General features: G+C 36.1%; 1 protein-coding gene across 4 annotated transcripts in view; it reads left to right on the top strand.

The window, feature by feature from the left end:
* rorc (RAR-related orphan receptor C) overlaps positions 1–14,448 on the top strand; it is a 41,882-nt gene extending 27,434 nt beyond the window's left edge. For 3 of the 4 annotated variants that reach the window (XM_051866429.1, XM_051866427.1, XM_051866430.1), the window contains 10 exons: positions 6,543–6,628; positions 6,766–6,907; positions 7,058–7,393; positions 8,558–8,677; positions 8,821–8,942; positions 10,345–10,477; positions 10,705–10,812; positions 12,710–12,820; positions 12,901–13,013; positions 13,114–14,448. In XM_051866429.1, the coding sequence (XP_051722389.1) occupies positions 6,543–6,628; positions 6,766–6,907; positions 7,058–7,393; positions 8,558–8,677; positions 8,821–8,942; positions 10,345–10,477; positions 10,705–10,812; positions 12,710–12,820; positions 12,901–13,013; positions 13,114–13,278 (1,436 nt within the window). In that variant the 3' untranslated portion in view covers positions 13,279–14,448. The remainder of the gene's footprint in view (positions 1–6,542; positions 6,629–6,765; positions 6,908–7,057; positions 7,394–8,557; positions 8,678–8,820; positions 8,943–10,344; positions 10,478–10,704; positions 10,813–12,709; positions 12,821–12,900; positions 13,014–13,113) is intronic. The other variant, XM_051866428.1, reaches the window with a different exon arrangement.
* The last annotated feature ends 2,012 nt before the right edge of the window (positions 14,449–16,460 follow it).

The raw sequence follows: 16,460 nt of genomic DNA, 5'->3' as shown, positions 1-16,460 counted from the left end.
TTGAGTTGAGTCAAAACACAACTGTTTCAAGTCAGTTTAACAACACAATTTTTTGAATGAGAAACCTAATACAGTGGTGTTAAATTAAAATGATTTTTAAATAAACTGAACAGTATCGTATTTATTTATTAAAACCTGTAAAAATAGGGCACAATGCACTGTGATAATTTTTTTTTTTTTTTTTTTTACAAATGTTTTACCTGTATTTTGAATTTTGCACTTCATGTTTTTTAGGGTTAATGGAAATTTCCATAAAATTACTAGATAATGTCCGAGTAATGAGCTGCCAGTTCTTTTTCTGTTATTTCACGGATTTGTTTTTTACAGTGTAGACTGTAGAAGAAAGAAAGACGAAAAAAGCAGAAAGTGGGGCAGGAGATGTAAGTCTATTTTTATTGGCTCTATTTCAATACGTAGTAACAGGAAATTCACTTAGTCCGATAATACCAAATTAGCACGGCCCGTTATCATCTTTTAACTTTTTCCCATCAGCGGCCATTCAAAAGTCCCATTATATTCTAATGAAATAACGTTTTGTTTTTTTTTGCCAGAAAACTGTAAGGAATTATAGTTGGCTAAAACTAAAACCATAAAAAACCTTCGTCACTTGAAATAAAACTAATTTTAACTGAAATAAAATGTTAAAAACAAAACAAAACAAACATATATATATATATATATATATATATATATATATATATATAAACTTATTATATTTTAGCTAGTTGCCAACATTTCTCATTTTCATTTAAAGTTGATTAAAATAACTCTCTAAAACTGAAATAAAAATGTATAAAAACTATATAGACATTAAAAAAAAAAATTACAAAACACAAACAAAACAAATTTAATAAAACCTGAACTAAAATTAAAATGAAAACAGAAAATATATAAAAAAAAAAAATCTAAATATTAATAAAAACTCTAATAGTATCTAAATGATATTAAAATATTAAAACACTGATCATAAGTCTTTATATTTTATTTTAGACATTTTACCAGTATCTGTTTTTAGGGCTCATAAAAGCCTGAAATGGACAATTGGAAATCAAATATTGTTCGCTGCCTTTCACGTCACAGCTCAGGTTAGTCGATAGTAAAAAGACCTGTGCACGCGTGTTTCTGTGGTGCTATCAGCCTGTCGGCGTTGCGATTATGTTATATACCTGGCTCCAGATTTGTTAGTCACATGGCATTTAGGTTAAAGTGAATGACTTTACCTGGCAATTTTCAAACTGCATTCACAAGCGTCACATGCAATGCATAAGACGTCGACCCACATTCATACCTTCCCTCATAGACTCTGACACGAGACCCATACTCTTGCAAAAACAGTTGCAAGGAGTTTCCTTTTGTGCCCCAAATCATGACATAGCCTACCTTGACACAGTGACATAAACACACACTGACACAGAAACATGCACACGCTAATTACTGCATACACACACATACTTGATTATCCATACATCATTAAAAATCATATTAAAATCAAATATGATACATCAGGCTTTTGAGGAAGGTTTATTTGTCCATCTCTCAATCATCATTGAATTATATGTTTAGCTCCCCACAATAAAAACTACAGAATTTTGATCATAAAGCATTTAAGTATCATCTTACCAAGGCATATTAGTAACTGATTTTTATGTGTTCAAGCTATTTTATTTTATTTATAAAGCACTTAAAACAGCCACAAAACTGACCAAAGGGCTGTACAAAAAGACCACATTAAAAATCCAAAAATAAACTCTTAACATATGTGTTACTCTGCTATATACTGTTATAAAGATCTCAATGATTTACATTGCAACCTATCAGAAATTCATCTTGCATTTTGGCCATATAAATATCAGCAACTGCAACAAATTGCATATTCTTGCTCAGTTTGGGCCTCTGTATAAAACTGAGTGTTTTTTCCTCTCAGTATAGCACCATATTTTCATGTTATAATACTATTTGAGTCTTAAAAACCTAATGTATCAAATATGATACCCAAAAAAATATTCACTGAATTTGCATTTCAAAATATTTGTTTCATATGTCAGGCTTTATAGGATTAATTAAATCTATGATAAGTTGCATGACATTGCATGACAAATGTTGCATACAGTTTCACTCTTACAATGCACCACTGAGACAAGAAATATGATATTTTTTAAATTTCTTTTGATATAGTTTTTGAAGAGTGCTGTATCAGATTAATATTTCCACAAAGGTTCCTTTGGGAGATGGTGGGATTGGGAGAAGAGAGGATGAGAATGAGAGGGTGGGGGGAGGATGGGGGATGGACAATTCCTGGCAGTAAAAACACAGATGAAAGAGCGTATTACTGGCAGTCGCATCCTTTGTGAGCGAGACAGAGAGAGGGAAATAAAGAGTAAGATAATGCATGAAAGAGGGAAAGTCAGAGTGAAAGAGAAGCCAGTAAACCACTTAAAAGGACTCTGAGGTTGACACCTTCACGTCCACCTCCTCACACTCAATATTCCCCCAGTCTCAGTCAGTCTAGGTGAATCTCCCTGTTTTTTGTGATGTGTTATTTGATTTTGCTGTTTTTGTGAAAAAATGGCTTTCTTTGATTCACCCACTGTAAAAAAGCTTTGATGGACCAGGTGGGAAAACTCATCAAAAGAAGCTTAAATTTCTGACATGAAAAGGTCAGGCTGACATGACACATTCAGATTCCACTTTACCTCAAATCACCTTTTTTATGAATTTAAATATGATCATTGTAGCATAATAATAACATGGCCCAGAAGAGAACCCAATGGTGTTATAGACTCTTCACACTATACTTAACCAATTAACATCATCTTTAACACCAGGTTAAGGACACTTTTAACTGGGTTTAGCAACGTAGATATATATATATATATAATTTTTTTTTTTTTTTTTTTTTTTTTTACAGTGATTACATATCTTGATTTTTAGTTGTTTTAGCTTATGTTAAAGCTTGTTTTTGTCTTATTTTAAATAATTTTAAGCCATCTTGAGGCCCTATTGGAAGTTTGCTGAGGTCCCCTAGTGGGCCCCTTGGTTGAGAACCCCTGATTTGCACGGTTCGTGGCCCTGAAAGTGAACTTTGGTCTCCTTTAGGTCAACTTCCATTATGGTTTCAGTTAGCTTTCCATTCACGTTCCATTCTGTTGTACCGACGGTGTTTTTTTTTTTTTTGGAGCTGCACCAAATGTTGATGACTGTACCAACAATTCACTTGACACGACACTCATAACCACAACATTGTTGCTGCATTGACAACTATTTAAAATTGCGCAATATCAAAGTTAGTCTAGAAGACTTTGTGTTCATAATTACATTATAAGCAAACCGCACAATGCAAAAAATGTCTCAATTCACATGTAAGACAGAATTGTTGCTGTTTTAAGACACCGCTGACTCAGAGAATGTGCACATGAACAGCAGAGCACGGTCTGACCTGCACTGGCATGTTCCTTTTGTCAGGATGTTAATGTAATGAAGTGTGTTGTCGCAGCATTACATTAAGCTAGGATTAAAAATGACCCTTGGTTAACAATTTCAAGTGTAAGCCCATTAGTTCAGCTCTCAATAAAAAACCTCTTCATAACATTTTATTATGTTTTTTTATATATATATTTTAATAAGCCTCAGTGGATGTGTATCCTTTATGAACTTCAATCTTGTATCATTCTCCCACTCATTTCCTCCTGTACATTTCCTCCCACCTGTATGTGTGCTGTCTGTGTGTGTGTGTGCATGCTTTTTGAAAGAGAGGACTCATGTTCCTTGGTACTGGACGATGTGACCACATTACTTAGCCACACACACACACTGCTGGATTCCAAGAAATAAGCAGGTTAGATTTACTGTCATTTTGACTGAAAACACACACACACACACACACACACACACACACACAGATGTACACACATAGTCTTTGACTTTCAGCTTAAGGACCTGCAAACATGCCACAAAGTCTTCTAAGACAAATCTCCAGATCAGAACATTAAAGTTGGCATGAAATAAAAATAAAAAAAATCACCCTATGCCCATCAATTTTCTAAATGATCTAATTGTGAACGATTTATCAATGCATATGTTGCTCATCAAAATGCCGATTCATCATTGCATATGTTGTTCAACAAAATGGAAACCTGAAGATTCATAACTGGATCTTCAGGTTAAATGACAGAAGTTTCTCTGGTGACGTATGCTGGACTTCTCCAATCATTTAGTCTGCATAAACCCACCTCGTTCTTACAATCGGCTGCAAGCTCGCATTCAGAACTAAGTCCCTGTCCTATATTTTTTTTTGTTTTTGATAATCCGTTTCAATCAAATGTGTCACAATATGAAAAGATCAAGTCAAGTCAAGTCACCTTTATTTATATAGCGCTTTTTACAATGCAGATTGTGTCAAAGCAGCTTTACAGTGATAAATGGTATATAATTTTGGCTGCACAGCAGCTCTTAAACAAAATGCTGTCAATGTATGCAGATGCAAAGCACTGTTGAATATCAAATGTCAAGTGTCCCCAACTAAGCAAGCCAAAGGCGACAGTGGCAAGGAACCCAAACTCCAACAGGTGACATCAGGTGGCAAACAGGTGGCAAATATGTGTTAAAATGGAGAAAAAAACCTTGGGAGAAATCAGGCTTAGTCGGGGGGCCAGTTCTCCTCTGGCAAACAGTGCTTTGTTACGATTCAGGTAGCTATCATAAGCCCGATAGGATCGCAACATTCAAAGTATTTATTCCAGTTCAATCCAGTTCAATCCATCGTATTCATCACGCCGCTATGGACGGTTTGTTGAGGATCTGTGCCACTGGCTGTCGTGTCGATGAGGCTTTCACAGTGGATGATCTAGTTGACTCAATCTCTGCTGACTCAGTCTGTCGCTACTTCTGTTACAACGCAACTTAAAGCACTAATGGATTTTAAGACGTGTGCCTTTGCATTTTGTGTTTCTGATATTATTGTTCAATACACAACAATCTCACTTTCTTTGTGCTAATGTAGGTGTGTATCTGTGCATGCATGCCTGTGTGTCTGTGTGTCAGGTTTTTCCTACGTTTTCGGGGTCCCACTAGGATAGTAAAACCTGAAATCACCTATAACAGGGACCAGCCAACATTCATTTTGAGGAAAACAACATAATAAACATACTAAATAGTGTTTTCAATAAATGTCGGGGAAATATCATTAGCTTAGTATACAAACTATAGACACCAATAGACACCATTTACCAACATCCCAAACAAAAATGTGTATATGTGCAAATTTTTCCCACTAAGAAGAAAATGGTTCTTTTAAGAACTATTCACTTAAAGTTCTAAACCTAGAATCGTTCTTCTTCTGCAAAATCCCCCTTTTGGAAGCTTTATTTTGAATAGTGAACATTGTACCACTGTAGAGCTGCAATTCATTCACACTTCTCCCTTTCCTTTCGTTCATCCTCCCTCCCCTTTTCTCTCTCTCTCTCTCTCTCTCTCTCTCTCTCTCTCTCTCTCTCTCTCTCTCTCTCTCTCTCTGTTCATTAGATTAGGATTTCTTAATGTGGCTTTCAGGGATTATCTTTAATCTGTTACAAAACCAGTGTGTGTTTCTGTTTCAGGAGGTTTGTGTATTTATACCCCTGTGTATTTATGCCCTTGTATACTGTGAATGTGTGTAATAAATACATTTAACTGCAAATACACTTAAGGGCCTCTACTACAAAAGAACCAGTCATCCACTGTTTCATTAGTTCATTTTAATCAACCTATCCATTCATTACAGAATACCAATTCAGTCTCTTTCTGACCATTTTAACATCTGAAAGCATTAACGCACCTCTTCAACCACTCAAAATCTTGTTTTTTTGTGGCTTTATTAAATGTTAATTGATAAATGGATCAGTCTGCTGTGGATTTGGTAGAAATGTGTAATTTCTACACTCTATATATATATATATATATATATATATATATATATATATATATATATATATATATATATATATATATATATATATATATATATATATATATATATATATATATATATACATATATATAGGTATTCCTGTGAGCTGAATTTTCAGCATCATTACTACAGTCTTCAGTGTCACATGATCCTTCAGAAATCATTCTAATATGCAGATTTAGTGCTCAAGAAACATCTATTATTGTTATCAATGTTGCAAACCGATGATACATTTGTAAGAACCATAATAAATTTTTTTTCAGGATTCTTTATTTAATAGAAAACTCAAAAGAACAGCATGTATTTGAAATATAAATATTTTGCAACATTATTAATGTCTTTACTGTCCCTTTTGATCAATTTATTGCATCCTTGCTGAATAAAAGTATTAATTCTTAATAAAAATAAAAATCTTATTCCAAAATTGAACTTTTGAACTGATTTTTTTAGAAGGCTATACTGCCCTCTGCTGGCTAGAATTATAAATCTGATTAATAGCATCAGGAATTATTTAAATCAACTGTGACAGATCGACACATTGGGGTAAAGCACATGATCACAGCTTTAATCTGTGTTATTGTTTTGTTTGTGTCTTTAGCTCAGATTGAGGTGATTCCATGTAAGATCTGTGGAGATAAGTCTTCAGGGGTTCATTATGGAGTTATCACTTGTGAGGGCTGCAAGGTAAGAAAAAGAAAAGTTCTTTACTAATGTCAAATATTCTTCATTTAGGCTGGATTCACAAACAGGATGTCCTGCGTTTTTAGCACATTCCCCCTAATTGTTCCACACCTCACCCACCTCTCTCTCTGCTTCTACAGGGCTTTTTCCGCAGAAGTCAGTCCTCCAGCGTGCAGTACTCGTGCTCCAGACAGAGCAACTGCCCCATCGACCGCGCCAGCCGTAACCGCTGCCAGAGCTGCCGCCTCAAAAAATGTGTCGCCCAGGGGATGAGCCGCGATGGTAAGAAAGGATGGATGGATGGAAGAATGTTTGAATGGATGGATGGAGGATTTATTGGAATGACATAGAAATACAAATTTGATACTCAGTTTGTGCATAAAAGCAATATTTAACTAAAAATTTTATGTAATTGTGTAACTGCTCCCTCAGCTGTGAAGTTTGGCCGCATGTCCAAGCGTCAGAGAGACTCGCTGTTTGCAGAAGTTGAGAGACATCGACAACAGCAGCGTCTTCAGGCCAACTCAGTCCAAGAGCCTCAGTCTCTCCCAGCCTACCAATCCAGCAAAGAGCCCAGAGAACAGTCATCACATCTCATCCCGCCTCTACCTCCAGCCTACCCTTATTCTGTAGAGCCTGAACTGCCAGGCTGCCCACCGGAGGTGCATCCATACCTGGAGTGCCGCATAGGCGAGGCCCAGGCTCAGAGTCTGGCCTACAGGAGCTCCCACAGGAGAGGTGAGAGCAACAGCTTGTCAGCTGGTAGAGGTAAGAAATTCTCCCAAATAATTGTACTTAACACTGAAAGAATTACTTTTCGGTCACACACATATTAGGTGGCCTTAAAAATTTGATACACTATACACTACAATACTCACGCTCAAGTAGTTCCAAACCTAAATAAATGTCTTTGTTTTGCTGAATACAAAGAAATGTCAGTAACCAAACAGATTTCGCCCCCCATTTACTGCCATAGTTGGGAAAATAAATACTATGGTAGTCAATGGGGGGCGAGATGTGTTTGGTTATTGATATTCTTCCAAATATCTTCCTTTGTGTTCAGCAGAACAAAGAAACTCATACAGGTTTGGAACAACTTGAGGGTAAGTAAATGATGACAGAATTTTCATTTTTGGGTGAACTATCACTTTAAATATGTACATGTCGGTGCATTGTAATTGCATTTAAAGTACTTGCATTTAAGTAACATTTGTTGTTACACTGTCAACTTTACCCCTAACTGTATTGTAACCCAAAACCTTACCTCAAAATTGAACTCTAAAGGCCAATTCACACTGCACCGACAGATGGCAACCAATGCCAACAATCACCAGATTACAGCATGTCACTTCTCAGATATTCCTTGAACTGACAAACGCCAACAGACACCAACAGGGGTAACACTGGTTTTGATCTGACAAAACCAGACAAAGTGTCTGTTCCCATTGGTCAGAGTTTTTCGGTGTAGAGTGAATTGGCCTTATCTACTAATCCTAACCCTAAAGCCCACAGTATACTTTGGCCGTTCACTGTCCGCGTGATGTAAATTTTGTCATCAGGATGTTCATGTGCAGCCCAATTTTTGTGTCCGCGTGGACGGTGCGCGTACATCAACGCCACACTCACAGCCAAAGGTGTATACTTTGAATGGCTTGTGCTTTCAACTGTACGTGAGATGGAAAATGAAGTATACACAGGCCTTAACCCTACCCTTACTTCTAAAATCAACCATACCTCAAACTCACTAGCAATAAAAGTGGGAATTTTCCAGAGTAAGATGTAGATACACAGTACATAGTCTTTTCATTATTTAATGTTAGTACATAGTAGGCCTAGTTAAGGCCACCTAATATAAATTGTGACCTACTTTTCATCTGGTAGATAAATCTCATAAGATAATGTGGTTTATCATTTTGTCTTTCCGTCTTTCAGGATTTGATTCTACACGGTCTACACCAGAGGCTATTCTGAATATGAACGGCAGTGAAATGGGGTTTCGTCCTTTTGACCCTGAGAGCTCGTTCTTTTCCTATCCGACCTCTTTGCACATAGGTGAGAACCGCAAGCAGTTTAGCACATTTTTAAAATGTCATGTTTGCTATGTGGTGGTATAAAGTGGTTTAATAGGGTAAGGAGTTGAAGTATGTAGTGTCGTGCATTCAGATTAACGTCTCTCTTTATGCGATTTTTGACAGAGGAGATCTCGGCAAGTATCGTTCGTTCTCACAGAGAGACAACTCAGTATCGACCGGAGGAACTGCAGGCTCTCAGATGGAAGGTTTTCAGCAGGGAGGAGATCCACATTTACCAGAGCAAAGTACATGTCCTCTACTCTTCTATAACTTGCACAACTTTAAATCCCAAAGTATACATCTGTACTAAATTCCAATTCACACTGCACCGACAGATGCCAACCAACAGACACTTCGACGGGTTTTGTCGGATCAGTAAGTTACCCCGGTCGGTGTCTGTTGGCATTAGTCAGCGATTATTTTAGCCCATTGAACATGTTGAATCTGCGTTTGTTTGGCTCTGGAAATGTCTGAGAAGTGACATACTGTGATCTGGTGATTGTCCGCATTAGTTGGCGTCTGTCAGTGCAGTGCGAATTGGCCTCAAGCATCCAGTGTCTGCCTTATTTCCCTCCAGAAGTTATGACTGATAAAATATCTTTATACTCATTTAAAATTGAGTTGTATCTCTTAACCTCCTCACACAAGCACTAAATGTGGACATCTATTGTTGTTGCTGTCTCCAGTAGTTGGTTGTTGTTCCGTCAATTTTCATCAGTTTCTTTTTCGGCTGTGGAACAATGGGCTGCGTACATGTGACAACTAACGAACACATAAAACAGAATTATACTTTGGGCTTTACTTTGATGACCATGTGAAACACTGTAGAATTAGTTGCACTTTCCTCTTTCTCAATCTAAGATTGAAAAATTAATTATTTCTCGCAATTACGAGAAACAAAATGCCAGTTGTAAAATATAAAGTCAGAATAACAAGAAATAAAGTCACAATTACAAGAAAAAAGTTAAAATTAAGAAAAATAATTTCACAATTGTAAAAAATAAAGTTAAATAAATAAAGCGCGTCTTTTTAATCATTAAGGCCCTGATATACTTCAAGGTAAATCGAAGAATGAATGATTGTGATGCCATTTCAAACAAAATCTGGTCAAACTAAGTGTTTTGAGTTCGTTTCGAAACTCGCAAACATTCTGTTAAAGTTTTTCTATTTCAAGCCAACTGTTAAACGCTTATGAACTGCCATTGGTCTGTGACGATTATGTAATATGTGGGTATGCTCTGGGGCTTTGAAATGATTTTTGTTTAATTTCTTCTCCCAGTCTGTCCAGATCAGACAAGAATAAAAACATGAATACACTGAAGTGCTGAAATTGCAGAGCTGGGGCAAACATATCCACATCTCTATGATCGCTCAAGTACAGCATTTAAAGATTCGGAGATGGCCTGGAATTCCTGGGAATTTCTGCCATTTTGTTGTGTGTTTGTTGTTTTATTAAGAGGATAGCATACATCATGTATTTAAATACTAATTCCAACAGTGTTGGCAGTGTCAGAATGTTTGCAAACAGTATACCATACAAACTTTTGACTTGAATGAAAATTCAGAATATACAGTATACACAAACATCTATCTGTCTCAGGTTCCTTCCCTTCTCACCTTCTCTCTCTCTGTCCTCTGTCTCTGTAGTCGGTGGATGAGATGTGGCAGCACTGTGCGGTGCGGTTGACCGATGCCGTTCAGTATGTGGTGGAATTTGCTAAACGTATCCCAGGATTCCGTCAGCTTTGTCAGAATGATCAAATTGCTCTCCTCAAGAGTGGTGAGATATATCTGTCTGTAAAACATACTAGTTATGATTAAGGCTGGCAAGGTATACAACAGCTCAATTCTCATCTCTCTCGGTCCTGTTTTCATCTCTCAAAAACCTGTCACATTTCTGGCTTTGTCTCCTTCTCTTCCATTCTCATTCCTCGTTCTATAATTCTGTGCATTTTGCTCTCTCCTTTCTGCCTTCTTCTGTGTGTGCCTTTCTCTCTTTCTTATTAGGGTCCATGGAAGTTGTTCTGGTCCGGATGAGTCGGATGTTTAACACAGAAAACAACACAGTATTTTTTGACGGCAAATTTGCAGGAACAGAACTTTTCAAATCTCTCGGTGAGTTAAAGCAATATTTTGGTTTACAGTGATCACTCTTAGACTTCCTGTGTAAGAGCATGTTTTGTCAGCATGTTTTTACAAACCTGTATTTAATCATATTTGTCTAATCCCTTGTGAAAAAGAAGTACACTTAAGCATACATTTAAAAAGAGCATTTATTAGGAAATAATGTACAAGAATATACTTCTGAATGTAATGTTTTTGGACATTTGATTGCATGTTAATTGCAATTAAATGAAAATGTAGTTAAATGTATATAGAGTATATAGTTTACATTTATATTAAATGCAACTAGCTTAACTTTAGAGTGCCATTTTTGACCCACTTAAGTAGGACTTAAGTTAATCTTTATATGTAATTTCATAATTCTGTTGTCTTTGAAATATGGTTATGTATATGATACCACCAAATGTACTGACAAACATTTTGTATACTAAACTGAAATATACTTCTATGACCTTACAGAGGATAAAGCAGTTTGAAGAATGGATGGATGGATAAAATATACTTTAATATAATTTCTATTGAAACTTGTATGTCATTATTTAAATATATTTGTAATTACACATTTCTAACAATGAAGTTACAATTTAGTACATTTAAAATCTTAACTTTAAATGTAATTATCATGGTACAGACAAGGAGTAGAGGATCACAATTGCAGCAGATTTACTCTTATTTAGAAAATAAAAACAAAGAAGGTTATTCAGCAGGTGAGAATCAACATAACAGCTTCACTAAAGTAAAGACAATACTGGAAAGTGAGGAGAACTAAACTGAGGGCTTAAATACACTGGCGAAAACAAACTGAACAAGAAACAGGTGCACAAAGCAATCAGTAACCATAGCAACAAACCATAATAAAAACCTAGGCCGAAATGCCCCTCCCCCCACCTTTAAATAGGGCAATAATTGAGGGGTGTCCGAAACCATACTGGATGTTATGCACTCATTTAATCCCATAATGCACCGCAATAACGAGTGTACAAGGCGTGATTTTTTTTTTTTTTTTTTTCCCCAAACCAGTTCAGTGGAAATCCCGCCCTGGAGCCGATTCTGAAGATTTCATTGGCCATGTCAATCACAGTAATGATTGCCTACACCAAACACTGATCCCTAAACCTACCCGTCACTGTAACTTCAGCCAGTGAAACTGGTTGCAGGGCGGGATTTCCACTGAATTGGTTTGGGGAAAAAATCACGTGTGTACAACTGATGTACAACTGATGTACACTCAATGACTATAGAATACCTATAATGCACTGAGAGGGTCATGCCGAATGAATTCCGCATCTTGCCAGAAGATGGCGGCTGCAGGTGAATCATCCATCCATCCTTTTTTCAAACCGCTGATCCAATGTGGGTACACCGTAATATCATACAGGACTAAATTCCTTTTTAAGCAATTATTAAATTGTTTAATTAAGGTTTATACATGCTAGTTTCCATTGCAGAGTTCAAGATAAATCTTTTAATTTGTACTGGAGCTGCCAGTTTAAGTAATCAGGTAATTCTTTAGTATGTAAATCACATAAAAATAAGTGTACTTCTTTAAAGCATGACATTTCTCAGTAAAACTTTTAACTTGACAATATTACAAAGTACACTTTTATAAATTTAGTATAGTGTAGTATAGTATAGTATAGTGTGTCATGAATGTGTGCTCTGTTTAAGTACACTTATTTGGCCTTTTATTTTATTAATATTATATTATACGCAAGTATAGCTTTTTTAAAAATATAGGCCTACTTTAAGGATTTTCAGTACACTACAAGTGCACATTCAAATGCAATTGAGTGCATTTCTTTTACACAAGGGATATTCATTTTCTTAATCTATTATCACTCATTTTACAATTTTGTTCAATCTGTTTTTGCATCCGTTTGTTCTTCAGCATGTAGCGATCTAATAGCGGCTGTATTTGACTTTGCTCACAATCTGTGTGCGCTGAGACTGACTGAACAGCAGATGGCGGTGTTCACTGCACTGGTCCTCATCAATGCAGGTGAGCGCAGTAAAACTGCAGAAATTCTGACTTTAAAGAAAGACGGACTTAGTCTCTCATTCCTTCTCTACATTTTTGAGTAGATCGACCATGTCTGGAAGACAGAGAAAGAGTGCAGAAAGTAAGGAGAGATGTGGAGCTTGCTCTTAGTCACATCCTGCACAGAGACAATCAGGAGAGTCTACTGCATAAGGTAAAAGAGATGAAGAAAAAGAAAGCATTTCAATGCAGAAAGTGAAGAATTATATTGGCTGGAATGGCTTTTAACTCTTAATGTTTTTGTATGATTCCAGCTGTATCAAAGAGTGCCGGTGCTGAAGTCTCTGTGTGCACTGCATATTGAGAAACTGCGATGGTTTCGGCAGCTTTACCCTCTCACGGTGCATTCCCTCTTCCCTCCACTATACAAAGAGCTGTTCGGCTCTGACACGGATATACAGACATTGACTACTCACTAAACACACACAGACACACATTTCATTTGCAGATGCAGAAATGAAACGACATCGCACACATTACGCACACACAAAGTTACATATAAAAGTGTATGCAATCAAGATCTAAATATATTATTTACCTGCTCAAGAAGTTAAATATATTTTTGTAACTCTCAGAACAGAAAATAATTTTAAGAGAAGTATGCAGTATTTTGTGCGAATTCTACTCTGTAGGCCGAAGCAAAATATTACTATGAATGCTATTCAGTTTGTCTGAGGATATATTTTAATGTTTTTGAAGTTTTTGATGACCTCGATGGTCTTGAATTCTAGCTGGTACAAAGGTGCATTAGATCTGATCATTAGAATGTTATTTTTTTATAGAGATTTTACCAGCAAATACCAGATTACAAATGATAATATTTGCAGATCTCAAAGCAACATGTTGCAACATGTTCTTTGTCAACATACTTTCCATGAGCTGACTGATGTTTGAACTGGCGGCATCAGACATTGGATGATTTTCAAGCTTCATTTACAACATTAGAATCCCTTTTTATTTCTCAGGCAGTACAGAGACATGGATGCTTAATGATTTCTGCCTCTTATAATATAGCCTATTACATTATTGCATTAATTTAAACACGATGATCTATTATGCGTCACCTTTTTTTTTGTACTTCCCTTCTGTTAAAGCTTGTATTAGTGCTTGTAATGCTCATCTTTCATTCATTTCACATGGATTTGAGTAGAAATTGTTGATTTTGTTCTTGAACTCACCATTCCATTCAAATAGACCATCTTAAGTTTATTCAGTCTTTGGTCATAGATGATTTTCTCTGTTTTTCAGTCAGCTGAATAATTATTGTACTTGTAGATTTGACAGTATTTATGCTCAAGGGTCTAAAATTGTATAGAGTACTTCTATGAAATAAATCAAATATTATGTGCTTATTCATTATGCTTGTGTAGACACTTAGATTGAACACAATTCAATTGTGTCTCGATTGCACAATTTCTGTTCATGTTGTATTTTATGTCAGATTTAATTTATCACTCACACACAATTGATGAAACCCTGTTATTGTTTCGTTTTTGTTCTGTTTTGAAGCATAAATCCTTGCTTACTATCTATTGTGTTGTGTTGCTTTGCAGAAAATGCCTCAAATAAAACTCTGAAAAGTGTAAACAGTGGGAGTGTATTCAGGAAAAATATACACTGGTTTTCCATTCCTGGCTTTTAATTTCATATTTGTGAGCAAAGTTCCTTTTAAATCTTTTTATGTGCTCGTCTGACTCACACAGATGTCATACAGACATTTGCTGTTTTGTTTTTTTCATATGTTTATAGTTCCCTTGAAAATGATGTTCGTTAGAATTGCTCCAATCCGCCAATACAAATGCTTCAACATTTTTCATAAAAAGAAATTCAGTTCATCTGGTTTTCATCATGTTTAAATTCAGGATCATCTGAATCACAGCAGATCAGAAAGGCTTTGTCACACTCAAATGAATTCTGCTTACAACGACCTCAGAAAAGACTATAGGGGATCAGAATTTAGTTAAATGTTTGTAGTTATCTTTGCTGCCTCTGTTCAGTCAGTCAGTGATGTGTATTTGTATGAAAGCAATGCCTAAGGACTCTGGTGCCATAACATTAAGTCTATCGACCTTAAAGGGATAGTTCACCCAAAAATGAAAATTCTGTCATCATTTACTCACCCTCAGGTTGTTCCAAACCTGAATAAATTTCTTTGTTCTGCTGAACACAAAGGAAGATATTTTGATGAAAGTTTGAAACCAGGCCACTTTTGGGCACCATTGACTTCCATAGTAGGAAAATAAATACTATGGCAGTCAATGGTGCCCCAGAACTGTTCTGTTACCCACATTCTTCAGAATATCTTCCTTTGTGTTCAACAGAACAAAGAAATATATACAGGTTTGGAACAACCTGAGGGTGAGTAAATGATGACAGAATTTTCATTTTTGGGTGAACTATCCCTTTAAAGCAGGGGTGTCAAACATACGGCCCGCGGGGGCCCAGGGGTGTCAAACAAAAGGTGTCCAATCCAGCCCAGGGGATGATTTGAACTATAATAAAGAAATAGAGATGCACTAGTCCAAAGTTTTTTTTAGTTTTATTTTGGTCAGTCTTTATTCCGGGCTTGCAAACAAAGTGCTTTGTAATAAATTCCCAAAATTTCATTTGTGTGTAAATATTTACGATGTCTGTAAACAGGACGTTAACACAGGCAAACACTGAATACGGACACAAAGAAAAGAACAGACGCGCCAGCAGAGAAAATACTGTACCATGCACAAGCTCACTGTTGGCAAAAAAATAGGAAGAATATATAAATTGGGGTTGATATGAATGTATCTCTGAAGGGAACTGTCTTCAGAAAAGTTTTGATGGCTTTTCCTCTGATCTCAATATAAAGTAATAGCCTCTTTATCGACGCAGCTGCTTTGTGTATAGCGGTAACCATGGAAACGCTTTTTCACTGCTGTTCCTTAAGCGCCACCTACTGTCAGAGAGTGAATTTGCATTTTCATTCAGCCCGTCTGCTGATTTTGTTTTGTGCAAGCGTTTTCACAAAGCTAAAGTCAGACCATGCTGTTTTTGCTTTTAATTTTGAAATTATACAATAGGCTAATTTAAATTAAAAACAAATGCTCATGCTCATGTGCATAACATCTTTGTTGGGATTGTGATAAAAATGCAGTGTTTGCCTCTAATATCAAAGAGCTACACACATTTTTTGAACAAATAAACAACAAATAAATTTGCTTTAAAAAAAATCTACAACCAGTATCAGAATTGGACGATTTGCAAATTTGAAAAATCTAAATAGGTGCATCACTAATAAAAAAATATTAAATAAAGCGTTATTTTAAAAAACATGCAGTTTTAAAGAGCAGTGTACTAGCAGTGTAGGCGCACTAAGGTCTATTTTTATTATTATTATTATTATTATTATTAATTCGGCCCGCACATGGTTATTTTTTTCCAATCTGGCCCTCAACCTAAAATGAGTTTAACAATGTCTTTAGTAGCTTTCTGGACCTTGAAAGTGGTAATGCAATTGCTTTCTATGGAGGAGTCAGAGAGCTCTTGGATTTCATCAAAAATATCTTAATTTGTGTTCCGAAGATGAATGAAGGTCTTTTGAGTAATTAATGACAGAAATTTCATTTTT

Source organism: Ctenopharyngodon idella, chromosome 16, assembly GCF_019924925.1.
Source record: "Ctenopharyngodon idella isolate HZGC_01 chromosome 16, HZGC01, whole genome shotgun sequence".
Classification (NCBI taxonomy): Eukaryota; Metazoa; Chordata; class Actinopteri; order Cypriniformes; family Xenocyprididae; genus Ctenopharyngodon; species Ctenopharyngodon idella.
The sequence above is the reverse complement of the archived record's forward strand: the minus strand, read 5'-3'. Positions and strand labels throughout refer to the sequence as shown.